Source organism: Pyxicephalus adspersus, chromosome Z (assembly GCF_032062135.1).
Source record: "Pyxicephalus adspersus chromosome Z, UCB_Pads_2.0, whole genome shotgun sequence".
Taxonomy (NCBI): Eukaryota; Metazoa; Chordata; class Amphibia; order Anura; family Pyxicephalidae; genus Pyxicephalus; species Pyxicephalus adspersus.
The window spans coordinates 83,031,849-83,046,918 of NC_092871.1; the positions used below are offsets into that span (position 1 = coordinate 83,031,849).

The 15,070-nt window shown below is 37.7% G+C and overlaps 1 protein-coding gene across 5 annotated transcripts in view; it reads left to right on the forward strand.

Moving 5' to 3' along the window:
• The window catches only part of STRBP (spermatid perinuclear RNA binding protein), a 108,882-nt gene that overhangs the window by 46,402 nt on the left and 47,410 nt on the right, over positions 1-15,070 (forward strand). For all 5 annotated transcript variants that reach the window (XM_072431253.1, XM_072431254.1, XM_072431250.1 and 2 more), the window contains one exon: positions 9,145-9,365. In XM_072431253.1, the coding sequence (XP_072287354.1) occupies positions 9,145-9,365 (221 nt within the window). The remainder of the gene's footprint in view (positions 1-9,144; positions 9,366-15,070) is intronic.

Below are 15,070 nucleotides of genomic sequence, written 5' to 3' on the forward strand. Positions count from 1 at the left end.
AATGACCCTAGGTAAGTAATTCTTGCTGCCCAATAATCTGAGAAGCGATATAGGACCAGTTTCAAACAATTTTGATTGTAATTTTACATTGATAAACATTATTGTTATGTGGAAAGCATTGCAGACAGTTGCTAATTATACCAGGAGTTGACATCCTAGCAAATTTACTCCCAAGGCAGACCATGCTATGCTCAGAGAAAATGTAAAACCCCTAGGAGCTTCATCTCAGACTCTCACAGGTCTAAGAATGTTAATGTTACACTTTATGACGGTACAATCAGAAATAGACCAAACACGTATGGTTTGTTTGAAGGGGGGGCCAGAAAAAAGACCCTTCTCACTAAAAAGGCATCTTAGATAAGATTTGCAAAGTTCCATCTGAACAAACCACAGGGTTTCGGGAACATTGTCCTATGGACAGACAAGACCAAAATTGAGTTGTTTGGCCGTAATGCACAGCTACATGTTTGTTGAAAACCAAACACAGTATGGGCACGGGCACCTCATACCAACTTTTAAGCACAGTGGTGGAGGGGAGATGATTTGTGCTTGTTTTTGCAAGCACAAAGCCACAGGTCCTGGTGACCTTTCCATCTTTGATCCCACCATAAACTATTCTCTATACCTAAATAAACCAGAGTCAAATGTGAGGCCATCTGTGTGACCGCTAAATGTTGGCCTAAATTTGGTCATGTAACGGGCAATGATCCCAAGCGCAACAGCAAATCTACAACAGAATAACTAAAAAAGAAAATAATCAAGGTGTTGCAATGGTCTTGTCAAAGTCCAGACTTTGACCCCATTATAATGCTGTAGTGAGAACCTAATAGAGCTGGGCATAAATGAATGCCCACAAACCAATGTCTCTTAGACTACCATGTTAGAGACTGATTCCGAAAACGATGATTTCAAGTTATTGCTGCTAAAGGTAATTCTACAAACTATCAACACAGAGGGGCACTTATTCACACAATGCTTTTCCATTTTGGCTTCATTTGTATTAAATAATGACGTGGTGAAATCTGTTGTGGTGTGGAGGTTAGATTCAAATAATGGTAGAAGTTTTTAAAGGTTTATTTATTTTTTTGTTTTTATTATGTTCTAATACATAAAACATTACAATTGAAATAGGATGTACTTTCTTTTCACATAACTGTATATTTCTGTGCCCTGTTTCTGCTGACTCTCTCAAGCCAACTATGACTAACGGTCTTTTCCCTCACACCTGACCTGTAGGCAGCTAAAGATATTTGCCCATAATCGTACAATGTTTCTATTTAAACAGCGTACAAATTTACAAATTGTAAAATAAATGAGATTTAAAAACAAGAAGCTCTCCCTGACCCATATAGCTGGAGGCATCATAGAGCAAATATTCTTAAACTTTAAATGTTCTGAAACCAGCTGGGCTTTTTCTTCTCCTCCTGGCAAGTTTCTTTTTTTTACACAGAGAAAACAGGTTACAGCACATACTTACATAGGAACACAATCCTATTTATTATCATTTACATTACATCAATTAGAAAACAAGAGCAGGATAAAAGAGGAGGTGCATTAAAGAATTGTTACTTGTGACATTCAGTTTATGGATTGCAAATCAGTTTCTTGGCTCAGTCTCTACTTAATGGCATCTTTTACGATTATATGATGTATATACAGTGTGTGTTAGTAATGACTAAGGCCAGGTGTGGCTGAAAAGCAACGGCCAAGCTTCTTTTTAAATTGCACTTTGTTGATTTTATGTGCTTTTTAATAAAAGCTGTGTTTTCAGAGGGTTTTTGGAGAGCTCTGTCAATTGGTATAGATACAATATATAAATATATATTCGCCTGCATATAGCTTGATCAGTAATGGTCAGCTTATTGGAGGAGGCATGAATGGTGGTCTCTGACATCGCCAAAGAACCGCATATAATCATTTAATATATTAATACAGAAGCTTGTGATGTGGACACGCAAAAGACCATTAATAAGATAGCATTTAATGCAGAATGTCATAGACCAGAGCAGCTTTTCCCGACCCTTTTAACTTGTAAAAATAACTTTCAGTTCTTAGAAGAACCCATGCTTTAATTACTATATTCACAGCTCCCAGTATGTTAGCATGGTGGTTAGTGGGAAGAATTCCTCCTACATTTCCGGGCATTGGGAAGAATGTCACACTTACAGATAGCCAAAATGATCATTGGGGTGACTTAAACTGACCTGAGCGGCACAAACTGCTCCCGGAATCTGTGGCAACCTCTGCAGGAATCCTGGTTGTTAAACCCTATACTAGAGGCCCATTTGATGAAATTACTAGAGATCACTTGATGTTTTTACAGCCCTTTCACAAATCAATGTTTCCACCTTCGAGATAAAAATAGCTTGTGTCCCATTTGATATATCTTTCAAAAAGATCCACTTACCAAAACATAGGAAGAGATAGGGTATTAAGAGCACATAAAAAGCATATTGTGATGCAAAAAAAAAAAAAAAAAAATTTTCGACTAATGTAATTCAATACAAGCAATATTTATCTTTGAGTAACCTTCTCGGTAAGGATTACACAAGATTACTGTCTGCAGTGGCCCTTTAGACCTGCATGGGAAGATAAGCGTTGCATATGGCCAACATGCTGCAGATAGATACCGGACACTCACAATTCTTCTTTCATATTTGTCCAGGTTGTTAGCCATAACAAAAAGGGTTCAACTTTCCACAGCTTTAGTTGCTAAGTAATTTAATTTTAGAACTGATTCTCTGACACCTGAGGTATTTCCAATTCAAGAAATATTAACTCGGATTTAGAATAGTTTGCGTTTGTGGAACAGAAAGCTGCAGGATGGAGTTTTCGGAGGCTGAATTGCATGAATTATTTAATAGAGCTAAAGGAGATCTTTAGATGAGCATTTTCTGATCAGCACCTCACCAGTAAGCAGTTTTGAAATTCAAGGTGACTTTTAAAAATTAATACTGCAGGCCGCTTGCACAGAGATGGGGTTTTAAAATTTTTTTTTTGTCATGACCTTCATTGTTCATGATGCGACTCAGCAAGTCTTCCAGTATTCTAAACCTTAGGATGATGTGCCGATACAATAGGATTTGTACTGTACAGCTGATATTGCAAGCTGACTTCAAGGTCTCCAGTTGATGGCTTTGAATACTTAGAAATGTAGGTGTTCTCCGAATAAAATTAAAAAAATATTCCATTGTGCAGTAGATTATCTAACTAATAAAGTGTCTGTTACAAAATGTTTGTCTTTTATAACTGCCTATATAAAATCTGAAAATAAATATAACAAACCTATGACACAGGATTTGCTGACCATATATTTTCGATAGCGAAAACTTGGCATTTTGTCTTCCGGCTATCTGTAAATTTAACTACTACTTTAGCTACTGAGCTCTAAAAACAAACTTTTCATAGGAATGCAGATAAACATAGCCTATAGCTTAATCTGCTGGATTGAAATGATTATATAAAATATAGCATCACATTTTTATTTTCACATTTAGTCTAAAAGAGAGAGAACACCAATGCATGTGCTGTTTGTTTGCTGATTTAACCAGTTGCTTATGAAACCTTTTGGTTGATAGTCTGCAACTCACTGCCGAAATAATTTTACTTTCATAGTTTATCTAGCCAAGGGTTTGTTTTTCTCTGGTCAGTGTTGGGTGGATTGGTTTAACATATATGAATTATGCTTTCCATTGCTTCCTCCTGCAGCTAGGATAGCGATCCTAGCGATGGCATGTATTTTCTTTGTCAGCGTGTAGTAACTTCCACAGAATATTAATTAACCCTTGTACTGTGACAGCTAACTATGGAACGCTGGGAGTGGCAGTAAAAAGCCAGAGGGAGCTGCCCAAGAAGAAATAAAAAAAAAAAAAAGATGTGACATAATGAATATAGCAAGAGCAGGCCAAAAATAAGTACTTGTGGATGGTGGTAGAAGAAAAAAGGTGATAATATCTCAACATAGACAAGAAAATGCCATCAGGTAAATGGCAGAACTGAGCTTTTTGAAAAAAAGCGAACAAAATACAATATTTGCAAAATGGGTTTGACCAGGGTAAGGGGGGAAGAAGGTGATTGTGGCTGGAAGGAAGTAAAGTTGGAGCTGGTGTTAAACAGAAGAAAGAATGGATTGCTTCTGAAGGGTGTAAGGAAAAGACAGTAGCTTGTCATGTACCAAGGTCCAGGGTAAGAACTGAGCTGGAGAATGAGGAGAGAGAGAACTGATGAAACTCATGATGAACTGAAGAAGGGGCCCATACTTCCTTTTTTTCCTGTACTCCAAGGGATATGCCAGTTCATTTCTCTCTTCTTGAGGTTATGGTGCCAAAGTTTGCACAGAACATGACTTCCTGTAATAAAAATTAAGATGGACTTTAGTGATCTCCCCAGGCCCTTTTAGCGGTGCTTACCACCCGCACTTTAACCACCCAGCTGTTCTTAGGTTCTTACTGAAGAGTTAGGTCACAATACAGGGGCTGCCACCCGCCTACAATTTCTTCCCACCCAGCTTAAAAAAATGTCTGGGTTGAACACTAGACTTGGTGAAAAGCAACTTGGTGCATGCATGGCTCCTGCATTTTTCATGAACGGTGGCATTAAATCTGAGTGGCATTAAGTGGCAATAAATCTCTGATTTTGGGGTTTATTTTTTTTTTGTTTATCAGCATAGAGTGTTCTGAGATACCATACCACAGAAAAGGATAGCATTGTAGAGTGAGGGGAAAAGTAACAGGTTCACGGCTTGGAGGTACTGTACCAAGTTCAAAAGTAATGCAGACTGAAATGCTAAATGGTAGTGAGTAGAAAAGGGTGAAGTGCCGTTGCCCAGAGATGGCCAGGGCCGGTGGTATTGTGCACTACACATTTTTATGACTGACTTAATTGCTTCTTTAAAGTGCCTGGACTTCAGTCCATCATGGGGACCTTCTTCCTTGTCACATGTTCTATCATAAAATGAATAGCCAAGGAAACTGAACCTATAAGCCTAGTGTGGACCCCAGCAACTTTCAGCTAATGTTTTGGAGTTAGGAGCAATTATTCAAAGTGTGGTAAATAAATAAAATATATCCATTGCAAGGTATAGGGATGCAAGTCATTTCAGGGAATGAAACAATAAACTACAGTGTATGTCAATGCAAACAACTTGTTCATTGTGTATACCAGCTGCTAATCTCAGCATGCATCCAAGATAACACATTGCCAAGAAGGAAGAAGGTTCACACTTGAAACACGTCCACTTGCACAGAAATTGTGACTCTTGAAAATGCGTCATTACAGATGCATGCAGAAACTAGTGGCTGCCATACACAGTAAAGGAGTTGTTTGCATTGATACGGACAGCAGTTTGTAATTTCATACCCTGAAATAACTACGTTGTGCAATGTGGATTGAATGCTTTTACCTTGGCTTTGCCAATAAATTGGATTCTCAATAATAAAAGGTGTTTATACATTCTTCCCAATGCTAATGTTTTTCCATCTGTCACAAAGCGCTATATGCAAGATTGCCCATCTGCAAATGGAAGCAGCAAAGCAGTGCATGAAGGTACAAAAAGAGCACATTGTTTCTAAAAATACTTGTGTACCCTTTATTTATTTATTTTTCTTCACGTGAGCGCTGACAGGATTCAGTTCATTGTTCAATCATGAGAATACAGATCCTATCTGCAGCCCGAGAGGTAAAATAATTAATTCCTCAGAGGCAGACCAGGTGGCTGTTGTCAATATGCAAAGTTGTCAAAGCAAAGTGAGATGCCCAAATGATGGGGATGGGATCACCCTGACATTCAAAATAAAAGGTATACCAAAAATAGGAGACAGAATGATCTATAGGGCAATGAGGGAAGCTAATGAGTAACAGGCCAGCTCAATTTTATAATAATTAATTGAAGGAAAGGCTCATTGAACATTAGACTGAAGGCGGTATCCAAAATGATTACAAATCCATGGCTTGCTCACCCATGATAACTCTAACCCCCTGATGAGCAAAATGCCAGCCTTTAAATATCTGTGGTTAAGCAAATATTCAATTTTATGTTTAAATTGAAATATATTTCTGCACAATACATCTTTAAAGGTATTTGTACAACATTTAAAACCCCAGTCTTGAAAATGATCTTTGAGGGCAGTTCTATTCAATTAAAACATATGATGCTATGATAACTAATAAATAAACTAATCCAACAAAAAACATACAGGCAGGTTACATCAACTGGCAAAGAGTACAGAGTCCTTTGAGTCCACAAAACAGTTCTTTATAGTAAAGTCCTTAGCAGAGATTCCACAGTCGCTAAATTAAATCAAAATAAATCAGTATCAACAACTTTTCATAACAAAGCTACACAGGATTCTTAGCTTGTTTCCACATAGGTTTGTTTGCTGTTTACCTGTTGCAAATCCACTCCCATCCCCAAAAATGTAAGATCTGCTAAGGAACCAGCACCCCATAACAAAAATATAAAATAAAATGATCACTCTAGAGCTAAAGAGGCTCTAGAATAAGTTAATTTGAATGAGAGCTTCTAATACTAGCTATAACAATGTTTCTCACCAGATTTCCTCCAGAGGTTCCCTGAGCAATGAGCAGCCTCTCAGGTCATTTTATCTCAGACCAATGAGCCTATTTATTTGCAGTCTGTAAGGGTGGCATTTTTCTCACTGACCATCAATTAGGAGGCATTCATCCCATCAACCACAATGCTAATGTACTGTGAGCTGTGGGTTTAGGTATAGTTGTCAGTGGTTCCCGAAGTTATTTCAAAGGTTCCCCTATGTTAAAAAAAAAAAAGTCAAGAGAAGCTGAGCTATACCATAGTATGGTATGCACACAAAACTTGAACTTTAGGATTAAAAAGACAATATACTTACCTTACCCATAAGACTGTCTCAATTCCATTGTTAACTTTGCCCCCTAGATTTTTCATTTCTTTTTAACATACAACATTTATTTGGAGTAAGGTTTTAACAAAAAATGTTTTTTTAATTACAGATTAAAAAGTGGAGAAAATATATATTAAAGAGTTCTGTATCTATTTGTATACAGTGTTTGTAATATGATTAATGTGTCAAACAATTACAGTGTTAAACAGAGGCACACTTCTGTCTACAGGCTGCAACAATTAAAAAAAAAGTTCCAAATGAAGCCTTCTGTTTCTCTAGTTAACCCAAGAGCAAGATTAAAGGATTTAGGGGGCTCAGTATCTCTGTGTCTATTCTTTTGAAAGGCTTCAGCTATGAAGTTGTACAAATAACCTGATACAAATACTATCTAGGTCTTTACCCAACATATTTTTTAACTTTAGATAATCTTTAGCCTAATACATTCACCTTAAGGAGACTTCCAACGGTGTCATTGTTAAGCTGTTCTCTTTACCCACTTCCACATAAAACATAAACAACATTTGGACGGCAGAGATAAAACACTACCTTTTACAGAGCTTCAGATGTCCTTGCATGGACCCCGAAATGGGGTTTTTACTTTCCATGGATTGCTTTATAACACCTGCTGAGAAAGAAAATATCTGACCTAGTTTCATGAAAAAGTAATATAAATATCTAATGTACAAATAAAAAGTAAAATTAGTAAACAGAAACTTTTCAAAATAACAATCAGAAAAAGAAACATTTAATATATAAACAAAATCTAAAATGTAAATCCTTTAAAAGGGAACTTTGGCTAAAATATAGGGTTATGTTGCCCCCACACCCCAAATTGACTACTGTAATTAGGTAAAAAATGTATCAGTAAAGAATGGAGTTAGTGGTGGTCAGTGGGAAGAATTCCTCTTACATTACTGGCCATTGGAAAGAATGTCACCCTTACAGATAGCCAAAAAAGATCATTGGTCTCACTTACAGTGAGGGGAAGAAAGTATTTGATCCCCTGCTGATTTTGTACTTTTGCCCTCTGACAAAGAAATGACCAGTCTATAATTGTAATGGTAGGTTTTTTTTGTAGCTGTGACAGGCAGCAAAATTGAGCTATTTGCCATCAACTCAGTGCGCCGTGTTTGGAGGAGGAGGAGGAATGCTGCACATGTCCCCAAGAACTCCATCTCCACCATCAAAAATGGAGGTGGACACATTATGCTTTGGGGTGTTTTTCTGTTAAGGGGACAGGACACCTTCACCGCATTGAAGGGACAATGGACGGGGCCATGTACTGTTAAATCTTGGGTGAGCACCTCCTTCCTTTAATCAGGGCATTGAAAATGGGTCGTGGATGGGTATTCTAGCATGGCAATGACCAAAAACACATGGCCGAGGCAGCAAAGGACTGGCTCAAGAAGAAGCATATGAAGGTCCTGGAGTGGCTTAATCAGTCTCCAGGCTGGTTGATAGGGGATCAAATACTTATTTTACGCATTACAATGCACATCAAGCTCTGACTTTTGAGCACTGGGTTTTTGAGGGTTCTTTTGTTGTTGTTCTGTCTCTCACAGCTACAATAAACCTACCATTACACTTATAGACCGGTCATTTCTTTGTCAGAGGGAGGGCAAACGTACAAAATCAACAGGGGATCAAATACTTCTTTCCCTCCCTGTAAACTGATCTGAGAGGCACAAACTGCTGGTTGCTCAAGAAACCCCGGACTGGTTTGTCTTTTCAATCGGTTTTGCCTGCACTGCAGAGCAGCTCAACCTGAAGAGCTGTGATGTTGTGGCACCATTTTAACCTACATCCTTTGGGAAGGGGGCAGGCACAAGCATATTTTAGTGACAGGTCCCCTTTATAATTATAGAGAATTAAGCTTTAATTTGTTGTAATTGAAACTGCATGTTCATTAAAGGCTACGAATGATGTAAATCTGTGCTTACCCCTTGCCACCCTGTTCTAGATTTCCCTAGTGACGCTTGGAAGTTAATGAGTTGAAAGTACTAAAGTAATATGGAAAATTCAGTATTCACAGCGTGAGAGATTTGTTGTACTGTAAGCCTTGGACATGTTTCCTGTTTTCCCTCAGGGTTAGCAAGCTGGCCTACTAATACCTGCATGTAAATTAAGTTATGTCCTATACCCAGAAATAGCTATATCAATATTATTACAATATTCACCTGGAACAATACACTGGAAACATAAACAAATCTTAATTATTGGTGCCGACTGTTCTCAGAGTTCTCTCGTTTTCTCCTTTTTTTTACAGAGATCCATCCGATCATTTGCTAACGATGACCGCCATGTCATGGCAAAACACTCCACGATATACCCATCACCAGAGGAGCTGGAAGCCGTCCAAAACATGGTGTCAACAGTGGAATGTGCCCTAAAACAGGTCTCCGATTGGATGGATGAACACAGTAAATGCGATACTGTGGAAAATGAGCAGCAAGAAAAGCAAGAAGAACCTGAAGAAAATGCCTCCAAGTAAGATTTATGATTGGTGATGGCTGATTTTCAATGCATTAGATTTGAATATTTATTCTGATAATATATATATTATAATAATATATATATATTTATATATATATATATATATATATATATATATGAATATAATATTAACGAAGAGTTTAAAGCAGAACCCCACTATATTCTCCTATCCCTGTTCCCTCGCAGGGTGTTGCCATCTTGTTCCTTCCTAACTTACTACTTTCGACATTTGTCCATCTTGATGGGCCCAGACTAGGATGGGTGTAATTCCTGCATGACAGGCACGCAGGAGTTTATTCTGTCCCGGCAAGCCCAGAGTAAGCCTGGATTACCAGGTATCCTGGCAACGAAAGGTGCTTATTCCCTTAAAGTGTAACTAAACTCATTGTTGGTTGGTGAGCTCCTGCCATATTCACCAAATATCCACCGCATACATTTTTCAGTTTAGGTCTGCCTTCTCACCCCTGCCCTTTATTCTGGGGACTCTGCTTTTAAGACCCATCATCTATTCTTTTTGGAACAATGACCTGCCTAATCGAAAATGGATATATTTTTTGTTTTTGTCTTATCAGACTTGCCAACACCTCTACATGTTTTGCTTTACTCTCTCATGTCCTTGGACAAAAACCATGTAGAATATTAAAATATTTAAATATCTATAAAAAATCTAAATGTAACAAAAGAAAATCCACTATTAGAGATTAAGACATCTGCTCTTTTGTTTGTTCCCTATCAGTATTATAGGGTGTTCTGCCCCTAATGTTCTAACAGATAATGGAATTCATTCTAAAATGATGCATGTATTTTTGTAATGACGGCAGTAATACTGCAGTTTACAGTAGATTCATGCTTTATTGTTGAACATGAATGCTAAACAGTCAACAAGGCTTTCGTTACTAACGTCTTTTTGAATTCATCTGTGCTTTTGAACTGCTACAAAATTGAATGCAATCTAAGATACTTGAATATTATCCAATCTGAAATCTTTATAAAGTGACTGCTTTGCATGAGATTTTGACTTGAGCTAAGTACATACGTGCAATGGTTCTCATCCAATAATCAGCTCAGGGCTGATATAGGATGAGAATCTTGCATGTGTACAGTGCTCATCGTCCAAATGACCGTTCTGGCTGATCCACGGACAATGGACGATTGTAATGCAAGTGAATGGGAGAAAGCACGGCGGGGTGCCACTCGGTCATTCTCCCCCTCCCCTCTCCATAGAGCAGAACAGTGCTGTATGTACAGAGCTTAATCATACATCATGCTGTCATTTGTCGTTGGAAAGAATTGTCAAAATTTTTTTCCAACAACAATTATTGCACATGTGTACTTAGCCTTACTGCCTAACTGGCCATTGTTTCTCAACCACTGTTCTATTGAACCCTAGGTTTCCTCTAGAGATCGCTAGAGGTTCCGTTATCAATGAGCAATTTGTACCTCTCAGGTCAATTTAGGAGACACCAATAATCTTTTACTCTGTAAGAGTGACGTTCTTCTCATTGGCCACTGGATTAGCACCCCCAGTTTGTTGAATTACCCAGGTTCTCCCATGATAGTCTATCTTCTCCAGTCTTGGAGAGCTTTATTAAATCAAGCCCATGGTGTATATTCTACAAGTTGGTAAACCTTGATTTCAAAAAACAAAATCAATAACCTAATTTAAGTGATCAGTGGCCATCATTGTGTGCCTTTGATTGTTTTGACTCAAATAGGAATCCATTGATTGTAAGCCAAGTGAATGGTCATCATACATCAATACAATTTAAAGTGTTATAGGAAAATGTAGTTCCTAAAAAGACAATTACATAAAGGTCCAGTCTGTCTCATCCACCAGAACTTTTTTGTATCTAATGATAGAAGGTTGAATTTGATTTTTCTGGATTTAGCAAGATAAAGAAATTTAGGACCCTAATAGTCCTTGACCCCATGACCTTGGAAAAACCTACTTGATTTAGGACCATTTGGGAAGCAGAACCTATTTATCAAAAAAAGGATGTAATTGTTGTGTAACAAAATTGATCTAACTTTCCACCTTTAAGAATAAATGAAATAATGCCATCAGTGATTGGGGAAGTGTATTTTAAGTCTACTGGATAAGATATAGATGATATATTGTTTTTAAGGTTTCGTAACCCTAAAAAAAATGATCAATTGGGCCAGGGCTTTTCCATTTGGAGAAGAATGGGAACAATGGACCTGGTTAATTAAAGCTCTCCAAGGCTGGAGATGATACCTTCATCAGTCAAGCTGGATGATCCAGCAAACCTGGAATGGATTTCTTAAGTTATTAGCTATTTGTTAGCACATGTTTTCAGTCTTGGACCAGATCCATTACCTGCTGGATCAACCAGGTTTACTAATGAAAATGTTTCCTCTCCAGACTTGGAGAGCTTTAATAAATCATGCCCATTATGTAAAGTATGTTTTGATGATGGCAAGAAATGGTATGACCATTTTAGAATGATCTTTAGTACCAGTTTATTGATTTTAAAGACCTCAAAAATGTCTTAAGATAATAGAACTAATTTATTTATTTTATTTTTTTTAACATATTTAACAAATATTTGAGTGGAAACATGGAACATTTGCTAGGTTGGTTGCCTTCTTTGCAGCTTTTAAATATAACGTTTAGTGTCATTCTTTTGAGTTGGATTAAAAGATCTCCATATGTCAACCAGATGGAGGTCATAAAGCTTCCTTTTGTTTCAAATCAGGTCAGGAAATCTATCCACTTCCAGAGGAGGTGTTAACTGTGGGGTTAAGGGAGTATAAATCATTCCAACCATTAATATATTTTCCTTTTAAAATGTTGTCACTTCTTTCTGAACGGGTTTTGCTCCCAGCTAGGTAGGTATACTTCTTGAAATATGTATGATATATAGAAGAAATGTAATATTTCTTGCATATATGAAAAATGTAGGAAATATCCATAAAAGCTGTGTGTTTCTTCTAAATTATTCTATGCAGAAGACATTCTGCTGTCCTTAGCTTGAGTGATATCCATCCCCAACCTTATGGTGGCATTTAAACAATATTGTTCTTAATCTAACATCCTCAAGTTACTATATATAAACACAAATAAGAAACCATTTACTTTCCATATGGTGCCTAATTACACTTCTTTGTTTGTTTTTTTTGTTTGTTTTTTCACTTAAACTTTAATTGAAGTGCATCCTGTCACAGGAAAATAAAAAGTATTAAAAAGATACTGATTTCCAAATTGCTATGTAGGTTGCCAATTAAAATTCCAATAGTTTTTTTTTCTTTGTAGAAAACTTAACTAATTCCTTCTGGATATAATTAAAAGAAACAAAATTAACTTTAGAAAGAAATAACTTTAGCACACTTAGGCAACAGAAAAAAACAGTTTTCTAGGTTCTCATCTCATATTATAGAGCTGCCCAGACCTTCAATTGGGACCACAATGATCAACAAATTTTTATACACATTATTATTAAGGATTATTCAAATGTTTCTTTTTTGTTTTTTTAAATGGAAATTTATTTTATTATCTAGAAGAAATTGGTACCATTTTCACCAGCACAGAAAACAATTGGTATCCAGAACTGTACAGTTGCCTAGAGCAGTGGTCGCCAACCTTTTTGGTCCCGTGGACCACTAAAATCACCGGCTCCTGACTGCGCATGTGCCGGGAGCCAGGTGTCAATCAAAGAGGGAGAAACCTCCCTTTAGTGATGTTGTCATGACATAACCCCGCCCACTCTCCCATCGCAGATCTGAGCCTGCGATGGGAGAGTGGGCGGGTTGTGTCCAGGGGCACAGCCCGCCCACTTCCCTGCGCCTGGGACTTGTTCCCTGTTACTGGGGACGTTTTCCGGGGCTCTGGCCGGTGTGCCCCGCCAGCAGAGTCCTTCTCCTGACCCCGCACGGGGGGTGCACTGGCAACTGCTGGCCTAGAGCACAATATGAAGATGAAAATTTCCAAAAGGAACACTTTAAAGCAGAACTAAACCCCACTGTACTCACCTCTCCCCATTTCGACACAGGGCATACCCTTCTTCTCTTCTTTTAAGCCATCCTGATTTGCTTGGCCGGGTTGAAATAACCCCCATGCAGTCTCAGGAATTCGCTCAGTCCCGGCAAAAGCTGGGATAACTGGGTATCCTGGCAACCAACGGTGAGCTGCGCATTCTCAGGTTTTTTTTACAGTTCCGGTAGGTAAGAATGGTTATTGCAGGAGGGATATCACCTGTCTGCAATAATGCCCTGTCTGATCCAAAATTCCTAAAAGTAGAGCTTTAGTTCTGCTTTAAAGGGCCAAAGGGAGACAGAAAAAAGTTAACCAACTTCAGTTTTTTATGCGAAAGTCAAACTTTGTAAATGACTTGAGCTGCCTTTACCTATTTCTAGATGTTCTGAACTAGCTTCCCACTGTTTTTTTTTTTCATATCTTCAAAATGACCCATTTTTGTGACCATTTTACATATAACAAGATTTTATCCACAAGCAGTGATACCATTAATATTTATTTGCAGATCACTTTATCAAATTACCATCAATTTTCATATGTTATTGAGAAGTTGTACACAATGTAATTCTAAAGACAGAGACAAAGGATATTAACCAGGCCATGCCACAAGGGTGCAAGAATCCCAGCTGCACATTTTTTAAATGAATAATCTGCTCCATGACAGCAAAGGTGACTTGGTAGAGATGATGGAAGAATGCCTTTATTGTACTGGGGCTTGCACATGTTTGTAGGCCAGTTTGAAAGTAGTATCGCTCTACACTGATCCTGGTGTCAGATTCTCAAGAACTACTGACATTTTTTGGATGCATGCCACATGTTCCAAATGCCAAATTGGAGATGTTGTTCGGCAACCTAAGGACTTGATAATCAATCTTTTAAGCTCCTCTCGGGTCAAGTGAAATAGACCTGTGGAGGTTGAGTTCCTGCAAAGAAATACAGTTCAACAACTGACTTTATCTAGTGGAAAATCAGGGCATATATTTCATGTCCCAGTATGACTGAGGGAACAGCAAAAAATAGACTGGGTCTTCATTACTGCAGAATAGAGCCATCCCTTCTTATCTAGCATGTATAATTGATATCTCCAGGGACTGCCACTGCACTCAGTACCAGGAAATGTTCAGTTTAACCCTCCAAGAAGGGGTCAACAAAAGATATTTTATTGATTGCATTGACATCCAAGAAAATAAAACTATTTCCATATGTTGGTCGATGCATAGTACATTGTTTTGAATTTCAGTAATGCAAAGAATACAGAAGGGGAAATGCATTCCAGGTGCTCCTTTTCCTCCATGAACTGTAAATTTAAATAAGTTTAATAAATATGTAATCCAGTTTGATATGCTATTTATACCGTGAGATTTTATTTTATATTGAACTGTCAAATATAGCGAATTTCTAGTCACACGTGGGAATTTGGTTATAAACCATGAATACCTATTTAGAAAATATCAAATGCCTTTTTAAAAGTGCTGCCAAAGGAATGTATTGTAGGATTTTGGGATAATTTTGGTCAAATATAGGGGGAATCATTGGAAGGTGTCATCTATAGCTATTGGATTAATAATATTTCAAACCAAAACAGACTGGTAGTTTAATTGGCTTTCCAACACAACTGGCCATTGGGACAAAATTGGGGCATTAGATTGTGAGCTTCTTCAAGGGATCTTTGGCTATCATTGAGACATCACATGACATGGTGCTA